We start from the raw sequence: 21,685 nt of genomic DNA, 5'->3' as shown, positions 1-21,685 counted from the left end.
GTAGCATAGTGGCAATGTTACTGGATTAGGAATCCAGTCGGCCTGGAATAAGAATCCAGAGATGAGTTGAAATCCCACTATACTTCATTCCCCAGAACTAGATCCAGCAGTGTTTCCTTCCTCATTGGGCTGGCAACACACTGATCAAGAAAGTTCTCTTGTACACATATCAGGAATTCCTCCCGTCCCCACCCACCTTGCCCTTTACACAATTACTGTCCCAATCTATATTAGAATAATTGAAGTTCCCCATCATCAGTACTCTAATTAAAATTTGCCTGCAAATTTGCTCCTCTATCTCCTTGTCACTATTTGATGGCCTACTGTATACACCTATTGGCGTAATAGTTCCTCTATTGTTCCTTAATTCTAGCCAAATAGATTCCGTCTTTGACCCCTCAATTACAACAACCTTTTGCAGTGCTATAATAGTTTATTTGATCAATACTAACACCCCCCATTCATTTTCCTTCCCTAACTTCCCTGAATACCTTGTAGCCAGGAATATTAATTTCCAAATCATATGCTTGTCTGTGTCAGGTCTCAATTATTGCCACCATAATAAACCATAATCACCCACGGTAAACAACTATGACTTGCGGAATGCTTCTTGCAGTCAGAGCTCACCAGAGTGCAATGACGTATGGCAACTGCCACCATTAATACAGAACAAAAAATATACTCACCCAAAAATGAATAAAACCACCCAATTTAAAAAGTACAGATATCTTGGGCTCGAAATTCACCAATTAGCACTAGCACAAATTTTTTTGCGGTAATCGCAGTTACCGTCTTTCTTTAAAAGTCGGCCAAATACCACTATAAAATAAGCTCACAAAATTCGCCAAACAGTAAATGGTGCTAACAGAAAAAAACGCATTGCACAAGAACATTTGTGCACCCAAATCGAAGCTCCCGAAATAAAAACGGTCCTTCTGCGCATGCGCAATTTTTTATTTGTCAATTTTCCCCCGTGATCCTGGACACGTATCAGGTGCGCCACGCATGCCCAGTACACCCAGGGTTGAATCAGCCATTTTTTAAAACAGCAGGATCGAAGGGGGGGGCGAGAGAGAGAGAGCTGGGGGGGGGGGCGAGAGACAGGAGGGTGGGCAAGCAAGAGAGCACGGGGGAGGGGTGAGCGAGCGAGGGGGCACGGGGGGGGGGGGGGAGGGTGAGCGAGCGAGGGGGCACGAAGGAGGGTGAGGGAGCGAGCAAGGGGGCACGGAAGTGGGGGAGGGTGCGAGCGAGAGGGCACGCACAAGGAGGGGAGGGAGCGAGCAGGGGCGAGCGAGGAGAGGAACGCGAGCGAACGAGTGAGCGAGGGGAAGAGAGAGGGGGAGAGGGGAAGAGAGTGAGGGGGAAGAGAGAGAGGTGGGGAGAGGGGAAAAGAAAGAGGGTGAGAGGGGGAGAGAGGAAAAGAGAGAGGGGGAGAGAGAGAAAGAGAGAGAGGGGGGCGAGAGAGAGAGAAAGAGAGAGAGGGGAGAGAGAAAGAGAAAGAGAGAGGAGTTGAGAGAAAGAGAGAGAGAAAGAGAGAGAGGGGTTGAGAGAAAGAGAGAGAGGGGGAGAGAGAAAGAGAGAGAGGGGAGAGAGAGAGAGAGAGAGAGAGAGAGGGGGAGAGAGAAAGAGAAAGAGGGGAGAGAGAGAGAGAAAGAGAGAGAGGGGAGAGAGAAAGAGAGAGAGGGGAGAGAGAGAGAGAGAGAGGGGAGAGAGAGAGAGAGAGAAAGGGGAGAGAGAGAGAGAGAGAGAAAGGGGAGAGAGAGAGAGAGAGAAGGAGAGAGAAAGAGAGAGAGAGAGGGGGAGAGAGAAAGAGAGAGAGGGAGGGGGAGAGAGAAAGAGAGAGAGGGAGGGGGAGAGAGAAAGAGAGAGGGGAAGAGAGGGCGAGAGAGGCCAAGCTAAGGAACCTCCACGGAAGGAGGACCAAAGCGGGGGGTTGGGGTGGGGTGGGTGTGGGGGAACCCATGCAGGCACTAAAGACTTCAGCTGCAGCCACCAGTTCGTCGGATGAGGACACCACATTCTGTGGTTATCCAGCATCCGAGGCCCCGGGTCCAAGTGTGTTGCAGCAACAAACCCCCAGGGTTGAATCCCGTATGCCGTCTCTGCGGAGGCTGATTCAGCAATGCCGGTCTGGTGAAAGGCAGGCAGACGCGCACTTGGATTTGGTGGGACTGTCTGGGGAAAGCATCCAGCTCAGCTGACAGCTCCTCGAGGTCCTGGGTGAGATCTCCGCAAACTTTGCAGCACTATCTGTGGACATAAGGGATGGTTTTTCACAGCTTGTAGTTGCAACAAGGGAGAACACCGAGGCTGTCAATGCCCAGCAGCAATTGACGGTCTCGACTCGTGGCACTCCAGTCCCCAATGTCATGCCACCCAGACTAGCAACACCAGTGAGTGGCGAGGCTGAGCAACAGGATCGCCACTCAGAAGTCAGGCCTTCTGTAATGACTCAAGAGTCTGGTTACTGTAAACTCACTCAGGTGCAACCTGATCCATCTTTATTCCAGTCCAAGAGTGCCAGCGTGACAAAGACACCCCGCTTATGTACAGGTGACCAAGCACAGATGCCACTTGCGTACAGCCCGATGACCTCCGACCGCTGCATCTGGTGACCCCCAAGCATTAATACAGAACACCTTCCACAACCCCAGCTTCTTCAGGGGGTCCAATGGCATCTCCTACTTCTCTCCAACAACACCGGCGCCCTGGGCGCGTTGCTAAAAAACATCTTGTGCCTAACGTGGGTAGGAGTAGGTGCAAGGGCAACAATCGGTGGGGGGGGCGGGGGGGGGGGTAAAGTTGGCCGCAGCTGAAGGATGTTTGGTGCAGGGGTTGTTGTTTTGCTGCTGTTATTTAAATAAAGTTGACAAATGTTTTAGCATTGAAAAATTTTATTGAAGTTACTAAATTAAAGTTTAAAAAGTTTCATTAATGCAAAAATTTTAATAAATGTAAAATTTTTTTTCACCTTAACCAATCTTGTGCAGTGCCTCATTTGCAGGATAACAGGGAGAAATAGTGAACACGGGATACAGTTGGCAGTCAACTATCAAACGTGCCGTTGAGCCTTGACGACGACAACCTGTTGTCCTCCTCCTCCTCCTCTTCTCTCCTGAGGTGGTTCTGCAATCCCCAGTGGCAAATCCTGTCCCCACATGATGGCTAAGTTGTGCAGCATGCAGCACACCACAATGAACTCAGAGAGGGGAGTACTGCAGGGAGCTTCCAGAGTGGTCCAGGTATCAGAAGCGCTGCTTGAGCACTCCAATTGTCTTTTCGATGATATTGCATGTAGCTATATGGCTATTATTGTAGTGATGCTCGGCTTCTGTCTGAGGGTTGAATCGGTGGGGTGGGCGGGGGTAGAGGGGTGGGGGCAGTCATGAGCCAGATGGCAAGGCCGTAACCTTTGTCACCCAACATCCAGCTCTGGCCTTGTGGCTGACGCTCAAACAGCACAGACAGCAGAAGGAGCGTGCGGCAAACGAGACTCCTCACCCACCCTTTCCTTCAACCACTGTCTGCTCCACCTGTGACAGAGACTATAATTTCCACATTGGACTGTACAGCCACTTGAGAACTCACTTTGAGTGGAAACAAGTCTTCCTCGATCTCAAGGAACTGCCTATGATGATGATGATGGTTTCCCTTTGTGGGGGAATCTAGAACTAAGGGGCACAGTTTCAGAACAAAGGACGCACATTTAAAACTGAGTTGAGGAGGAATTTCTTCCCTGAGGGTCTCTACCCCAGAGAGCTGTGGAGGCTAGATCATTGAATACATTTAAGGTAGAGATAGACAGATTTTTGAACGATAGGGAGTCAAGGGTTATCGGGAGTGGGCAGGAAAGTGGAGTTGAGGCCAAAATGAGATCAGCCATGATCTTATTGAATGGCAGAGCAGGCTCGAGGGGCCAAATGGCCTACTCCTGCTCCTATTTCTTATGTTCTTATGTAGGTGTGAGACACTGCTCTCATGTAAGATGAAAGCATCATGGATGCTCGCTGGAAATTGTGCATTTACTGCCGTGATGCAGTTGGGAAAATGCTGGAGTCTGTTATTAAAGAAGCAGCAGCAGGACATTTGGAAAAGCATAATTCAATCAAGCAGAGTCGGCATGGTGTTATGAAAGGGAAATCATGTTTGACAAATTTTCTGGAGTTCTTTGAGGATGTAATGAGCAATATGGATAAGGAGGAATCAGTGGATGTGATGTATTTAGATTTCCAGAAAGCATTTGATAAGGTGCCACATAAAAGGTTACTGCACAAGATAAGAGCTCACGGGGTTGGGGGTAATATATTAGCATGGATAGAGGATTGGCTAACTGACAGAAAACAGAGTCGGGAATAAATGGATTATTTTCCGGTTGGCAAACAGTAACTAGTGGGGTGCCGTGGGGATCAGTGCTGGGACCTCAACTATTTACAATCTATATTAATGACTTGGATGAAGGGACCGAGTGTAATGTAGCCAAATTTGCTGCTGATACAAAGATGGGTGGGAAAGCAAATTGTGAGGACACAAAAAATCTATAAAGGGATATAGACAGGCTATGTAAGTGGGCAAAAAATTGGCAGATGGTGTATAATGTGGGAACATGTGAGGCTATCCACTTTGGCAGAAAAAATAGAAAAGCAAATTATAATTTAAATGGAGAAAAATTGCAAAATGCTGCAATACAGAGGGACCTGGGGGTCCTTGTGCATGAAACACAAAAAGTTAGTATGCAGGTACAGCAAGTAATCAGGAAGGCAAATGGAATGTTGGCCTTTATTGCAAGGCAGATGGAGTATAAAAGCAGAGAAGTCCTGCTACACAGTACAGGGTATTGGTGAGGCCACACCTAGAATACTGCGTACAGTTTTGGTCTCCATATTTAAGGGAAGATATACTTGCATTGGAGGCTATTCAGAGAAGGTTCACTAGGTTGATTCCAGAGATGAGGGGGTTGACTTATGAAGATATGTTGAGTAGGTTGGGCCTATACCCATTGGCGTTCAGAAGAATGAGAGGCGATCTTATCAAAACATATAAGATAATGAGGGGGCTCGACAAGGTGGATGCAGAGAAGATATTTCCACTCATAGAGGAAACTAAGACTAGGGGGCATAGATTCCGAATAAGGGGCCACCCATTTAAAATTGAAATGAGGAGAAATTTAAGGAGGGTTGTAAATCTGTGGAATTCTCTGCCCCAGAAAGCTGTGGAGGCTGGGTCATTGAATATATTTAAGGCGGATATCGACAGATTTTTAAGCGATAAGGGAGTAAAGTGTTAGGGGGAGCGGACAGGGAAGTGGAGCTGAGTCCATGATCAGATCAGCCATGATCTTATTAAATGGCAGAGCAGGCTCAAGTGGCCAAATGGCCTACTCCTGCTCCTATTTCTTACGTTATGTTGTTATGCGCTGAGTATGGTCACACACCACCTGTACGTTCAGCGAGTGGAATCCCTTTCGGTTTCAGTAAACCTCTGGATCCTCTAAAGGTGCTCGCAGGGCGATGTGCGTACAATCAATGGCAGCCTGTACATTGGGGAAGCCAGCAATTCATGCAAAACCAATAGTCCTCTTATTCTGCGCCTCCCTGGTCATTGGGAAGTTTATGAAGTCCATCTTGCGTGCATACAGTGCAGTAATCACCTGGCGAATGCAGCGATGTGTAGCGTGCTGGGAGATGCAGCACATATCCCCTGCTGATGCCTGAAAGGAGCCGGAGGCATAGAAGGCAAGTGACGCAGTCACCTTCACCTTGACAGGCAGTGCAGTCCTCTTCCCGCTTGTAGGCTGTACATCTGCCTTTATCAGCTGGCATATCTCTGTGAGCACCTCTTTTCGAAAGCGCAGCCTTCTAATGCACTGTGCCTCATTCAGGTGCAGCTATGAGCGTTGTTCCCTGTAAAATCGTTGGGGGTAAGGCCTCCTCCCCATACGTATGCGAGTTCTTTGATTACGCTCAAAATGCTGTTGAATAAGCCTTCTTCCAGGTCTATGCTGCATAGAAAAAGCAGCCAGCCATAATGGTAGACATAACATGGGCCCCATTCTTTTAAATGTCCTTAAAAACGGAGTATAAACTCACAAAAAGCTCAATCTGTAAAACACAGCCTTCCCTCAAATCCTTTTCTGCACTGAACTCTTGCTCCGTTTTTCAAGATGGCACCGCTAGCGCCGGGGGTCCGACCAGGTAAGACTTGATGTTTTCAGGAGGGTTTTATTGCCGCCGCTAAAAATGACGATATCGGAGAATTTTGCAAAAACAGCGCTAGCAGAGCGTTACACGACGATTGACATCATAAAAACGACAAAAAAAGCGGGCGATAATTTTTACAGCGGACGCTAAACCACTGGCGAAACTTGCAAAATGGTGATATATTTTTTGAGTGCCAAAAAACACTTAACGCTCAAAAATGGTGTTAAAACAGGCGCAAACCTGGCGAATTTCTAGCCCCTTAAGTTGGGAGTGATTTCAAGGCTTTATTTACATCCCAGGGGTCCTCCAAGTATTCACTGCGCTCCAACTTTATCCAAATCAAATTCCTGTTCAGTAACTTTTTATAAATCCATTTTTTCTGTGTGTAAAATTAAAGAAAATGTATTGTATTAAATAGTTATTGGTCTATAATGACTATTTAGTAAAATAATTATAGAATGGTTAAAGTACAGGAGGCCACCATTCGGCTCGTCAAGTCAGTGCCGGCTCTCTGCAAGAGCACATCAAGCTGGTCCCAATCCCCCTCCCCATAGCCCTGCAAATTTTGTTCCTTCAGGTGATTATCCAATTCCCTTTGAAAGCCACGATTGAATCTGCCTCCACCACCCTCTCAGGCAGTGCATTCCAGAATGCTAACCCCTCGCTGCATAAAAAGGTTTTTCCCTCATGTTGCCACCTTTGGTTTTTTGCCTAATAACGTAGCCAAGTTTGCTGATGATACAAAGGTGGGAGGAAAAGCAATGTGTGAGGAGGACACAAAAAATCTGCAAAAGGACATAGACAGGCTAAGTGAGTGGGCAAAAATTTGGCAGATGGAGTATAATGTTGGAAAGTGTGAGGTCATGCACTTTGGCAGAAAAAAAATCAAAGAGCAAGTTATTATTTAAATGGAGAAAAATTTCAAAGTGTTGCAGTACAGCAGGACCTGGGGGTACTTGTGCATGAAACACAAAAGGATAGTATGCAGGTACAGCAAGTGATCAGGAAGACCAATGGAATCTTGGCCTTTACTGCAAAGGAGATGGAGTATAAATGCAGGGAAGTCTTGCTACAGTTATACAGGATATTGGTGAGGCCACACCTGGAATACTGCGTACAGTTTTAGTTTCCATATTTACGAAAGGATATACTTGCTTTGGATGCAGTTCAGAGAAGGTTCACTAGGTTGATTCTGGAGATGAGGGGGCTGACCTATGAGGAAAGGTTGAAGAGGTTGGGCCTCTACTCATTGGAATTCAGAAGAATGAGAGGGGATCTTATCGAAATGTATAAGATTATGAGGGGGCTTGACAAGGTGGATGCAGAGAGGATTTTTCCACTGATGGGAGAGACTAGAACTAGGGGACATAATCTTAGAATAAGGGGCCGCCCATTTAAAACTGAGATGAGGAGGAATTTCTTCTGAGGGTTGTAAATCTGTGGAACTCGCTGCCTCAGAGAGCTGTGGAAGCTGGGACATTGAATAAACTTAAGATCTAGATAGACAGCTTCTTAACTGATAAGGGATTAAGGGGTTATGGGGAGCGGGCAGGGAAGTTTACCTGAGTCCATGATCGGATCAGCCATGATCGTATTAAATGGCGGAGCAGGCTCGAGGGACCGTATGGTCTACTCCTGCTCCTATTTCTTATAATGGATCTGGCCCGGGTAAATTAGAATCAAAGATTGGCAGGATAAATTGTAATTGAACAAATGGGCTGCCTTTAAAGAGGAGATGGTTTGGGTAGAGTTGAGGTACATTCCCAAGAGGGGGAAAGGTAGGGCAACCAAAGTCAGAGCTGCCTGAATGACGAAAGAGATAGAGAATAAGATGAAGCAGAAAAAGGGGGTGTATGACTAATGTCAGGTTGAGAATACAAGTGAGAACCAGGCTGAATATAGAAATTTAAGAGGGGAAGTGAAAAAGGAAATAAGAGGGTCAAAGAGAGAGTACGAGAATAGATTCACAGCCAACATAAAAGGTTATCCAAAAGTCTCCAAAAGCATATAAATAGTAAATGAGTTGTAAGAGGAACGGTGGGGCCAATTTAGGAAGCAAAAAGGAGACCTATGCATGGAGGCAGAGGGCATAGCTAAGGTACTAAATGGGTACTTTGCATCTGTCTTTACCAAAGAAGAAGATGCTGCCAAAGTCATAGTGAAAGAGGAGATAGTTGAGATACTGGATGGGATAAAAATTGATAAAGTGGAGGTACAGGAAAGGCTGGCTGTAATTAATGTAGATAAAGTCACCAGGACTGAAAGGGATGCATCCTAGTATGCCGAGGGAAGTAAAGGTGAAAATTGCAGAGGTACTGGTCATAATCTTTTAATCCTCCTTAGATACGGGGGTGGTGCCAGAGGACTGGAGAATTGCAAATGTTACACCCTTGTTCAAAAAAGGGTGTAAAGTTAAACCCAGCATCTACAGGCCAATCAGTTTAACCTCTGTTGTGGAGAAGCTCTGTTGTAGAAACGATAATCCGGCACAAAACTGTCACTTGGACAAATGTGGATTAATTAAGGAAAGCCAGCACGAATTTGTTAAAGGCAAATCGTATTTAACTAATTTGATTGAGTTTTTTGATGAGGTAACAGAGAGGGCTGATGAAGGCAATACGTTTGACGTGGTCTACATAGACTTGCAAAAGGCATTTGATAAAGTGCCACATAATAGGCGTGCCAGTGGCAGCATTGATACAAAATTGGCTAAATGACAGGAAACTAATGATGAACAGTTGTTTTTCGGACTGGAGGATGGTACACAGTGGTGTTCTCCAGGGGTCGATACGAGGACCACAACTTTGCTTGATATATTTTAATGACTTTGGTGTACACGGCACAATTTCAAAATTTGCAGATGACAAAACTTGTAAGTATAGTGAACAGTGAGGAGGATAGTGATAGATCTCAAGAGGACTTAGCAGGCTGGTGGAATGGGCGGACACGTGGCAGATGAAATATAACACAGAAAAGTGCAAAGTGATACATTTTGTTAGGAAGAACGAGAGGGAATATAAACTCAATGGTACAATTCTAAAGTGTGTGCATGAACAGAGACCTGGGGCAGGGCAGGTTGAAAAAGCGGTTAAAAAAGCATACAAGATCCTTGGCTTCATAAATAGAGGCATAGAGTACGAGAGCGAAGAAGTTATGATGAACCTTTATAAAACATTGGTCTGACCTCAACTGGAGTAGTGTGTCCAATTCTGGGCACCACACTTTAGAAAGGATGTGAAGGCCTTAGAGAGGGTACAGAAAAGATTTACAAGAATGGTTCCAGGGACGAAGGACTTCAGTTATGTGGATCGACTGGAGAAGCTGGGGTTGTTCTTCTTGGAGCAGAGAAGGTTGAGAGGAGATTTAATAGAGGTGTTCAAAATCTTGATGGGTCTAGACAGAGTAAATAGAGAGAAACTGTTCCCATTGGCAGAAGGGTCAAGAACCAGAGGACACAAATTTAAGATTATGAGGGGGCTTGACAAGGTGGATGCAGAGGGAATGGGCCCAAGTTTCAACTGGATTTGCTCCTATTTTTTTGGAGGAACTAGTTTTTTTTGGAGTATCCGAGAAATTGCAATTCTCCACATTTAGTTTGCTCCAGTTCTAGTGAGTTAATTTAGTTTTGTTTTAGTTCAGTTTTTTTTTCCCCAAAAGGGGACGTGTCCAGCCACTTACGCCCATTTTGCAAGTTTGAACGGCGAAAACTTACTCCAAACTAAATTAGAACAGAGTAAGTGTCCGCTTTTGTACGCCAGGAAAAACCTTGTATAGAGTTAAGAAATCAGCGCAGCTAGCCAGAGATTGGTGGGGTGGGGGGGGGGGGGGGGAAAGAGAGAGCACTAAACACCTTCACTTTGAAAAACAAAGAAGCATCAACAATAATAAATGATAAATCAATCAATAAATCAAAAAAAAAAATAATTTTTAAATTTAAAAATCAATTAAAAAAATTAAAGTCCCTACCTCACCTACTGCAGCACACAGTGCCTATCCGTTCAGCCAGGAGCTGGAAATCGTTCACCCAGCAGCAAAGAAAATCACGCAGCAGCATATCTTTGGCCGTTTGGCCAGGGTTTAGGGGCGGGAAATAAATCACCCAGCAGCAAAGTTCACTAAAGCACGCAGCAGCATATCTTCGGGCCATTCGGCCAGGGGGAGAGAGAAGTGACTTCACTGAAGGGGGGAGGGGGCGAGAACAAAAGACCTTTGGGTGTGGTCCATGTACCTTGTGTAGAGGGAGAAGGAGAAGTGGTGTCCTGCCATTTTGAACCATTGAACTTTGAAAGTTTAAGTTGTACTTGAAGTACAGGTGCTGCATTATCAACACCACAGATTTTGCAATGGTTCTGCATCAATGTGCTATGTAGGAGAGAATTGATTAGAGCTCATCACATCAGGAACGTCATAGCCTGTAGGCTGCTGGGCAGGAGGCCTTAACCACCTCAGCAATTTCGAGACAGGCGTTCGTACCTAGATCTGAGTGACGCTGATTGTGTCAAAAGGCTACGTTTCCGCAGAGAAGTTGTCGTTGAAATCTGAGTTGCTGAGACCAGATTTACAGGCGAGAATCAAAAGGTGGACTGCTTTGTCTGTTGAAGTAAAGGTTACAGCTGCACTTTCCTTTTATGCCTCGGGATCGTTTCAAACTACAACTGGAGATGTGTGTGCCATCTCTCAACGTGCAATACATGTCTGCATTCACCAGGTTACGGCTATGCGCAGAGGAATGACTTCACCAAGTTCCCAATGATTACCTAAGCAATGCATGAAAGGGCTGTGGGGTTCTCAAGGATTGCGGGCTTCCCAAAGGTACAGAGCTGCATTGATTGCAGCCACATCGCCTTGCGAGCACCTGTGGAGGATCCCGAGCAGTTCCGGAATAGAAAAGGCTTTCACTCCATTAATGTGCAGCTCGTGTGTGACAACATGCAGCGCATCATGTCAGTCGATGCAGAATACCCTGGCAGCACCCATGATGTTTTCATCCGACACGACAGCGTTATATCTGACATGTTTGAGCATCAGCCAGAAGGGCAGAGCTGGCTACTGGGAGACAAAGGTTACGGCCTTGCCACATGGATCATGACGCACCTATGCATAATCCGGGCAGAAGCTGACCATCAAAACAACATGTCGCACATTATGACACGCAGCATCATAGAGAGGACCATTGGCATCCCATGCCTAGACCATTCCGAGGCCACTTGCAATATTCCCCAGAGATTGTCGGTCAGTTCACTGTTGTGTGCTGCATGCTGCATAACTTAGCCATCATGAGGAAGCAGCAGCTGATAGTGGAACAAGAAAAGCCAGCTGCGGTGAGAGTGCCTGATGATACCGATTTGGATGATGACGATGATCAAGAAACCATGCAAGTGCCTGAGGCCGGAGCACGACGTCGGAGGAGGGTGGCCCATTGTGCTCCTTTAACGATTGTTCAAGCCTTGCGCCAGCATCTCATCCATGAACGCTTTACTGATGCCTGAGGGCTCAGCGACAACTGTTCCGCATGGACATGTTTATTTTTTGCAGTTGTTCCTAAATGTTGATTTGTGTTAACGGAACATGATTCAGTTTTAATGTAAAATATATTATATTGAAAAGTTCACAATGTACTTCACTTCAGTGTAATAAAATAATTCTTGTATCAAACTTTACTTTAATAGGACTCTTTAAGATCACTTATAAACTTGTAAAGTAACAAAACTTACAAAACAATTTCAATGTGGAAAAAGCTTACACTCTAAGATCACTTAAACTTTAAGATCACTTTTTATTTGTAAATTTAAATAACGTTCAAAATGTGAGAACATTTACATTATAAGATAACTTAAAAACCCTAAGATCACTTAAAGTTGTAAAGTTACAAAACTTACAAAACAATTTCAATTTGAAAACAGTAACAACAGAAACATTGGCAGCAAAGAAAGGCTGCACCCATCTCTCATCCACATCTCTGTGAATGTGCACTTCTTTATGGGGGTGGCATTTGATTGGCCGGGCTGTATACCCTTATTGCAGCAGCTACCTCCATGAGGGCTTGTGCAGTCACTTGCATGCCCTCCCTGACGGCCTGTGCCGTCACTTGCACTCCTCTGACATTCCCGCCTTCAATTCCCGTGTCATTATTGCTAATTCTCCCGACAGACCCGTTACCTCATCACCCACTGCACTGACGGTCTGCACAAGTGATCTGGTAAGGTCATTGGTCTCACCACATCTGTTGAACGCTGCGTCTCAGGAGAGCGTGGTGGGATTCTCCTTCCCCTCGGCATGGGTCTGCCTCCCGCTACCCCTACAGTGGGAGGCACAGGCTGAGACGGTGGGGCCTTGGGTGTTTCAAGCGGCACCCCTATGGTGGAAGGTGCAGGCTGGGACGGTGGGGCCCTGGGTATTTCAAGCTGCATTCCACCACCACCACCACCACTGGGACCCGCAGCCTCAGAAGGTGTGAAACCAAGGAATGTCACATCAGAACTTAAAGCACTATGGAAGGATGAGGAGCTGCCGGAACCACGGAATGTCGGACCAGAACCAATGCAAGCGTTTGGCAGACTGAGGTCCTGTAATATGGACTGATCCATATTACGATCAACATTCTCCTCTGAACACATTCCAATGAGCCCAGCAGCCGAGTCTTGGTCTGGATCGTCCGCATCGGAATCTTCCTCTGCATCTTCAAGATATTCAGGATATTCTGCAAAATATAACAGAACAATCAAATGGTTAGCACCACAGGAGGGGGCAGGATGGGTGGCATGAGTAGCCCCACACATGGCAGGCCAGGCAGTAGGTTGAGTTGAAGGGCCACGATGCATTTTCAGGACTTACCCTCTCCCTCGCATGTGGGCCCAGCTTGTACTGATTGTTTTTCTCCAGGTACGACTCATCAAAGCAGCGACCCTCTCTTCCAAGGATGTCAGCGGGTGCAGATTTGGCGACCCTCCGCCTGTTCGAGTTCTTTCCCTTTTGTTGTGGGACAGTTTCTTCTGCAAAGATGAAAATGCAACTTTTTAGAGAGGGTGTCTTTCTGCAGGGTAGGACATATACAGATGGTCACATTTACAATTGCATTGAAAAATGAAAATATTACTTACACTAACTACTTGACCCAGGTTGTGCCATTTCTTTTTACACTGCCTTCCTGATCTCGTGGTATGCACCAATGCGCAGTAATCTTCTACAACTTGGTTCCAGCGTTTCTTCATTTCTTTGGGTGCCACATTTGTGCGACCTCTGTTGTTGGTGTCCAGCTCCTGCCATCTCTTCTCAATGACATTAACCAGTATCTCCACTTCATCATGCAAGAAATTCTTCGTTCTCGGTGCACGTTGTTGCATTGCTGTTTTGAATTGACACTCAGTGATTTTTCAAAACACACAGTCCTTACTTTGCATGCACCAAGCAGCACTCCTTCTGGAAGTTTAACAGCAACACAGAGCACTCACTGATTCCAGCAGCTGAGTTCCTCCACAGTACTGCTAACAGCACTCCTTTAGGCACAAAAAATGAATCAGAAGGCTTTCCAGTACTCCACGCACCCAAAAATCAATTTGCAGCCTTTCCCTTTAAAGATAGCCGATTGCCAATGTTTCTGTGCCATTGCGCATGCTCCAACGCACATGTGCAATGCTGCCGGCACTCAGACACACTGGGCCCTAGCCCCGCCTCCATGCCGGCTGTGTAGACACAGCACGTAGATAGTTCCGCCCCCCCCGCAGCTCAAGCTGCGCTGTGCCGACTGGAATGGAGGCCTGCAGACACTTCAGAATAGCGAGGTACTTTTTAGGCACACTTTTAATTTTAAACAATAGGCGCAAGGCTCGGAGGTGTGCCGTTGTAATGACCAGTTGAAACTTGGGGCCAATGTTTCCACTGATGGGAGACTAGAACTAGGGGGCATAATTTTAGAATAAGGGGTCGCCCATTTAAAACTGAGATGAGGAAAAATTTATTTTCTCAGAGGGTTATTAATCTGTGGAATTCGCTACTTCAGAGAGCTGTGGAAGCTGGGACATTGAATAAATTTAAGACAGAGATAGACAGTTTCTTAAACGATAAGGGAATAAAGGGTTATGGGGAGCGGGCAGGGAAGTGGACCTGAGTCCATGATCGGATCAGCCAAGATCGTATTAAATGGCAGAGCAGGCTCAAGGGGCCGTATGGCCTACTCCTGCTCCTATTTCTTATGTTTTGATGTTCGAAGAAATTTCACACAATCACAACTATATTTGTCTCACTAGTTGGTGGCGTAAAGAATACATCTGGTAGTGTTTGAATTATTCTTCATCTTTACACACAAAGTAAACACCTTAAAATCTACTCAACAGGTGCAACCAGGAAAAACATATGTTTTTTAATATTAAAATGCAAAATTGCAACTAATTTTTTTATTTATTAGTTTAGAGTTTTTACGATATTTTGAAGTGTTTCACAGAATAAAGACAAAGCCCTTCTAAGGAGGGGGGAAAAGAAAGCACACTTTAATCTTTCGACTGCTGGCAATCCCAGGAATTCCCGGATTCTTAGGACAGTTAGTTTTTAGCTCATATAATGTAGTTTCCTACATTATAAGCAATGAAATACATTGGGATGTTCTGAGTTCATGAAAGGCTTTATAACAATACTTGCATAGTCACAGAAGGAAGGGAGGCGAATAAGTGAGGTGTACAGAATATTTCTCGAGCATCAATGAACAGATAAACATAGTAAAGTTTTAAAAAAGTTACAGCAACATTTATTTAATAGATGGATGGGAGAATTTCACTTAAGTGATACTAGCTATATTGTCATATGTGCATTAGAATTGACCAAAGGAAACTTGGTTTTAAGAGAAATGGCTCCTTTCTGTTTAGCATTTAGTTCCAATGAAAATTATGAGACAACATTTGTACATCCAGCAAACTGTTTCCTTCATGGTGCTTGCATTTAAGTGAAGTAGCTTATATACGATTTTTCTTTGAAACAGATGTCAAAATTACAGACTTTTTTTTGCAAACGGTCATGAATTTTAAATTGCTTTATTATTTTCTTTGTAATTAAAGAAGCAGACGATGACTCCTGAACCCATGTTTGAAGTGGCTCATTTCAACAACTGAGTGATGGATAGGAAATTGTTCACGGTGTTTGAATATTCAGTTAAAACATGTTATTTTCCTACCAACTGGATTGTTAGAATTGTGTTGAGCTTCACATGAGTAATAGACATTATTCATATTTTATTATGCAACACTTGTTCATTGCATATTCAAAATACAACTTCATTAAATTACTCTTCAAATCTGTTTTTAAAAAATAAATTAAAGGATTAAAGGATGAATTTGCCTCACTTCTGATGATTTCTGTTGCTTTAGCAAATAGAAAGCTCAGTTTCAAATCGCTGACCATGTATTAGTCTTTGTCTTCTCTTACTACTTTTGATATCTATTTAACTACTGAATTCATTTTACAAGTAACCAAAAAACTATTTTTCAAAATGACAAAGACAATTTCAAAATGTTCCTACAGAAAAAGTGCTTACAAAGGGTAACGGACCAATTATGAACATTTCTCGATATATGTATTTTTATATTTCAATCAAACCATATTCAGCAAATCTTTCGGCTTCATGTTTCACTTTCAGCAGCAAATAAATATATTAGATGTTTCAGCCACTAAAATTGGATCCATGTTTCATACCAGTCATTCCGAAATCATTTGACAGCATAACACAAAAAAACTAAGTAAAAGTCAGTAAATAGGTTACAAAAAAAGTTACTCTGAAACATGGTCAGAACATGCAAGTGTAGGAAGGAGTCAGAGTCAGCAGTGTTTACAGGAGTGGCTCCACAGCTCAATGTACGATTCACATGTGTCAAACATCTATTGTCCACTTGTCAACTGGTTCAATTTTCTGCCACTGTTTTATTTCTACTGTTGGCACTTCTAGTTCTGAAGTACGTGGTGCTAGACTTCACAGATTTCTATGCTATCCAATGTTAAGTGGCTAAATTTTTCAGTTTCTGTAAATCTTCAGTTAAGGTTATTCCACTGACCACCGACTGTTATTTTTGTTGGTCATCTTGCAATTAGAATAAAACTTTGGGAAGTGCTTGTACAGACAACATTTCTGGCCCACGACAGCTATGCCTGTAGAACATTGGCCCTGAAATTGCGGCCTCTCCGGATGTGTATGATGTGCGAAGAGGCCCCGCAAGTTTCGTGTTTAGGCGCGCGCGAAGCGCATGCATCTGAACCCGGCACTTGCGATCTGTCAAAATGACAGATTGCGTGCCTCACCGTGAGAAGCCCCTTCACGAGCGGAGATTGGGCTATTTGCCCAGCGAATATCCTTCAAACTCTTACTCCTGGTAAAAACAGGCGTAAGGCCTGCTTTTACCAGCATAAGAGTTTTAATAGATAGAAAAAATAAATGTTATTACTTATTTTTATATTAAAATCCCTGTCTATGAAAATAAGTTTATTTTTAACACTATTAAAATATTTTTTTAAATAACAAAAATTTCTAAAACATTTAATTTAATGCAATTTCTAGTAATTTTTAAAAAGTGAAGTTTTTTTTAAATTTATGATTGTGTTTTATTTGATTTTAGGGGTATTTTCATTGATAGTAATAGTAGCTCGGAGCTCCTATTACTATGAATGAGAATACTACATTGTGATTGGTGGTCCAGGCCCACGTGATCCCAGGATGCACATATGCTCCTGGAATACATGGGCCTCTGCGCTGGCCTACACATCTAGGCCTCGGGGCGCAAGTGATCAACAGGTACTTTCATAAAAGAAAATTTTGGCTGGAAGCCTTCGACCACAATTTTTGGCCCAATGATTTTGATGCTCTCCATGTAGGTTGTGTTGCAGCAGTTTGGTACTCGTCACTCTATTGTGCACTGAATTTTCTTAAACTATCACATATGCCTTTGGTGTAGTCTTTCCAGCTGCTTCATATATCAATAATAAAGAATGCAGGGCTCACAGCTACTTAAAGGAATAATGAGCACAAATGCACCATTCACTCAAAGGTTCTCTTTTGCTTAAGGTGATTTCTATATACAATGATATAGGTGACTGTATTCCGCATTTACCTTTTTCAGTTCCTGGTACTCCTGGGGCAACTCGTTCTTCAACTGGAGCTACCTACATGAATTACATTTTCTTGCTCTTTCCCCATATTCATTTACATTTCTTAAGGAAGGATATACTAGCTTTGGAGGGGGTCCAGAGACGATTCACTAGGCTGATTCCGGAGATGAGGGGATTACCTTATGATGATAGATTGAGTAGACTGGGTCTTTACTCATTGCAGTTCAGAAGGATGAGGGGTGATCTTATAGAAACATTTAAATAATGAAAGGGATAGACAAAATAGAGGCAGAGAGGTTGTTTCCACTGGTCAGGGAGACTAGAACTAGGGGGCACAGCCTCAAAATACGGGGGAGCCAATTTAAAACGGAGTTGAGAAGGAATTTCTTCTCCCAGAGGGTTGTAAATCTGTGGAATTCTCTGCCCAAGGAAGCAGTTGAGGCTAGCTCATTGAATGTATTCAAATCACAGATAGATAAGATTTTTAACCACTAATGGAATTAAGGGTTACGGGGAGCAGGCGGGTAAGTGGAACTGAGTCCACGGCCAGATAAGCCATGATCTTGTTGAATGGCGGAGCAGGCTCGAGGGGCTAGATGGCCTACTCCTGTTCCTAATTCTTATGTTCTTATGTTTATAAATGTTCGCTAGTTTCATCCCATCCCAAATAGGCACAAGCAATTTACCCACAACAGACTTAAAATTCCCATACTTATAATTTTACTCTTCATTGAACAGGGATTTAAAATTTGCCACCCTCCCAGTCCTTTACATTATCATTGCCAAAGATTTTTGAAACATTATGGTTAGTGCCTCCATCAACTCATTCTATCCTCTTTCATATGAATATCATCCGTGCTGGTGACCATTCTACTTTTAGTCCCATTAATCTTTTTAATACAGTTTCCTTTGGACTTATCAGCAATTACTGCATTTGTCAAGCTATCATGGATTTGCCATATTACATTAATCGTATAGGAATGGTAAATTTGCTCAGTCCTTTTCTGCTGTGACAAAGGCCTTCAGGACACCCAGGAACATTAAGTACAAGGACTGGCATCATTCCAGATGCCAATTCTGCATTTGTTGGGCAGTGACGTTCAAGCTGATGGCAACTAGGATCATTTTGCATGTTCAGTCATGCAATTCAGTGATGGGAAGATTACAGAAAAAGTATAGCTTATGAATGGTAGAGGACAAGTCCACTTGTCGAAAGTGCTGTGAATCTGTGGAGAATGAAACAGTTCTGCAAGCACTCAAGCTTATAAAATGATTACAGATTCATAAAGTTATTATTTGGTCACTCCAGCTAGGCTTATTGGACAAGCGGGAATCATGTGCTTCAGTGTTGGACAGAAAAATAAGAGCATCCAGAGGAACCCCACGTTCAATTAAACCCTTTCCTGATTACCCACCTGAATGCGTCATGGGACTAAGCCTTGTACCACATTTCGATACTCCATGATGCTTCTTTTTAATGTATTTCACCTCATATTTTGGGGCAAATAAAATGACGTTACCTTTGTTAGCTATATTGTGATTGTCTCCATTTGTGTTCTAAGATATTGCTGTACCATATTTACAGTACCAGAAGTTGAAGACTTAATTATTTGCCAACTTTCATTATCAACGCCAAGAAGAAGGTGGGAGGGTCTTTGGCATTCTGGTGCATAATTACCATCCACTCTTACCACTTTTTCATACAATAGAATACCGTAACTTTTTTTTAAGCTTACAGATAGTAATGCTTTGCTGCTCCAGAAAGGGCTCTTTTCCTGTAGTCAATTCCAGAATTCAGTTGGATGGCATGGCAATATTTCTGCAAAAAAAAAGAAAAACCAACTCAACTAAATAATAGCGGTGCTGGAGTTGAACTTCTGCCAGCCAAGGAAAAAGATGTGATAGAAGTTTCAGATGTAGTATCAACCTTTTCTAACTATCATAATACAACATTAATTGTATAAAATGGGCTCTGTAGTATGTGTAAAAACACCATTTAAATTATCAGGGTAGTCCTGTTGCCATTTTGCTAAGGCATCTCATATGGTCAGGGGGCATAAATTTAAAGTAATTGTTAGATGGTTTAGAGGGGATTTGAGGGGAAATGTCTTCACGCAGAGGATTGTGGGGGTCTGGAACTCACTACCTGAAGGGGTGGTCGAGGCAATTAATAAATGATCTCCTAGTAAAGGACCCTCTGGGAATGTGTGACCATAACATGGTTGAATTTCAAATTCAGTTAGAGGGCGAGAAAGTTGCATCTCTAACCAATGTCCTAAGCTTAAATAAAGGAGACTACAAAGGTATGAAGGCAGAGTTGGCTAAAGCGAACTGGGAAAATAGATTAAAGAGTGGGACGGTTGATGAGCAGTGGCAGACATTTAAGGAGATATTTCATAACTCGCAACAAAAATATATCTCAATGAGAAGGAAAGGCTGTAAGAGAAGGGATAACCATCCGTGGCTAACTAAGGAAATAAGGGATGTTATCAAATTGAAAACAAGGGCATACAATGTGGCCAAGACTAGTGGGAGGCCAGAGAATTGGGAAACTTTTAAAAGCCAGCAAAGAACGACTAAAAAAAATGAGAGAGGGGGAAAATAGATTATGAAAGTAAATTAGCACGGAATATAAAAACAGATAGTAAGAGTTTCTACAGGTACATAAAAAGGAAAAAAGAGTGGCTAAAGTAAATGTTGGTCCCCTAGAGGATGAGACAGTGGAATTAATAATGAGGAACAGGGAAATGGCAGAGACTTTGAACAAGTATTTTGTATTGGTCTTCATGGAAGAAGACACTAAAAACATCCCTAGGGGCTATAAGGAGGGAGGAACTTAAAACAATCACTATCACTAAAGAAAAAGTACTCAGTAAAATAATGGGACCAAAAGCAGCCAAGTCCCCTGGACCTGATGGCTTGCATCCTAGGGTCCTAAAAAGAAGTGGCTGCAGAGATAATGGATGCATTTGTTGTAATCTACCAAAATTCCCTGGATTCTGGGGAGGTCCCAGCGGATTGGAAAATTGCAAATGTAACGCTCCTATTTAATAAAGGAGGCAGACAGAAAACAGTAAACTATAGACTGGTTAGCCTAACATCTGTTGTTGGGAAAATGCTGGAGTCCATTATTAAGGAAGTAGTAGCAGAACATTTGGAAAAGCATAATTCAATCAAGCAGAGTCAACATGATTTTATGAAAGGGAAAGCAGGTTTGACAAATTTGCTGGAGTTCTTTGATGTAACAAGCAGTGTGGATAAAGGGGAACCAGTGGATATGGTGTATTTGGATTTCCAGAAGGCATTTGATACGGTGCCACATAAAAGGTTACTGCATAAGATAAAAGTTCACGGGGTTGGGGGTAATATATTAGCTAACAAACAGAAAACAGAGTTGGGATGAACAGGTCATTTTCCAGTTGGCAAACAGTAATTAGTGGGGTGCCGCAAGGATCAGTGCTGGGGCCTCAACTATTTGCAATCTATATTAATGACTGGGATGAAGGGACTGAGTGTAATGTAGCCAAGTTTGCTGATGATACAAAGATGGGCGGGAAAGAAAATTGTGAGGAGGACCACAAAAAATCTGCAAAGGAATATAGACAGGCTGAGTGAGTGGGCAAAAATTTGGCAGATGGAGTATAATGTAGGAAAATGTGAGGCTATTCACTTTGGCAGAAAAAATATAGAAAAGCAGATTATAATTTAAATGGAGAAAATTTTCAAAGTGCTTCAGTACAGAGGGACCTGGGGGTCCTTGTGCATGAAACACAAAAAGTTAGCATGCAGGTACAGCAAGTAATCAGGAAGGCAAATGGAATGTTGGCCTTTATTGCAAGGGGGATAGAGCATAAAAGCAGAGAAGTCCTTCTACAACTGTACAGGGTATTGGTGATGCCACACCTGGAGTACTGCATGCAGTTTTGGTCTCCGTATTTAAGAAAAGATATACTTGCATTGGAGGCTGTTCAGAGAAGGTTCACTAGGTTGATTCCGGAGATGAGTGTTTGACTTATGAAGATAGGTTGAGTAGGTTGGGTCTATACTCATTGGAGTTCTGAAGAATGAGAGGTGATCTTATCAAAACATATAAGGTAATGAGAGGGCTGGACAAGTTGGATGCAGAGTATATTTCCACTGATGGGGGAGACTAGAATTAGAGGGCATGATCTTAGAATAAGGGGCCGCCCATTTAAAACAGAGATGAGGAGGAATTTCTTCTCTCAGAGGGTTGTTAATCTGTGGAATTCACTGCCTTAGAGAGCTGCGGAAGCTGGGACATTGAATAAATTTAAGACAGAAATAGACAGTTTCTTAAACAATAACGGAATAAGGGGTTATGGGGATCGGGCGGGGAAGTGGAGCTGAGTCCATGATCAGATCAGCCACAATCTTATTGAATG

The 21,685-nt window shown here is 43.4% G+C and overlaps 1 protein-coding gene across 3 annotated transcripts in view; it reads right to left on the bottom strand.

Moving 5' to 3' along the window:
• The window catches only part of afg1lb (AFG1 like ATPase b), a 206,567-nt gene that overhangs the window by 53,162 nt on the left and 131,720 nt on the right, over positions 1 to 21,685 (bottom strand). For all 3 annotated transcript variants that reach the window (XM_070885646.1, XM_070885647.1, XM_070885645.1), the window contains exon 8: positions 19,019 to 19,101. In XM_070885646.1, coding sequence (XP_070741747.1) covers positions 19,019 to 19,101 — 83 coding nt within the window. The remainder of the gene's footprint in view (positions 1 to 19,018; positions 19,102 to 21,685) is intronic.

Source organism: Pristiophorus japonicus, chromosome 7, assembly GCF_044704955.1.
Source record: "Pristiophorus japonicus isolate sPriJap1 chromosome 7, sPriJap1.hap1, whole genome shotgun sequence".
Lineage (NCBI taxonomy): Eukaryota > Metazoa > Chordata > Chondrichthyes > Pristiophoridae > Pristiophorus > Pristiophorus japonicus.
This window is presented reverse-complemented; position numbering and strand designations above follow the sequence as displayed.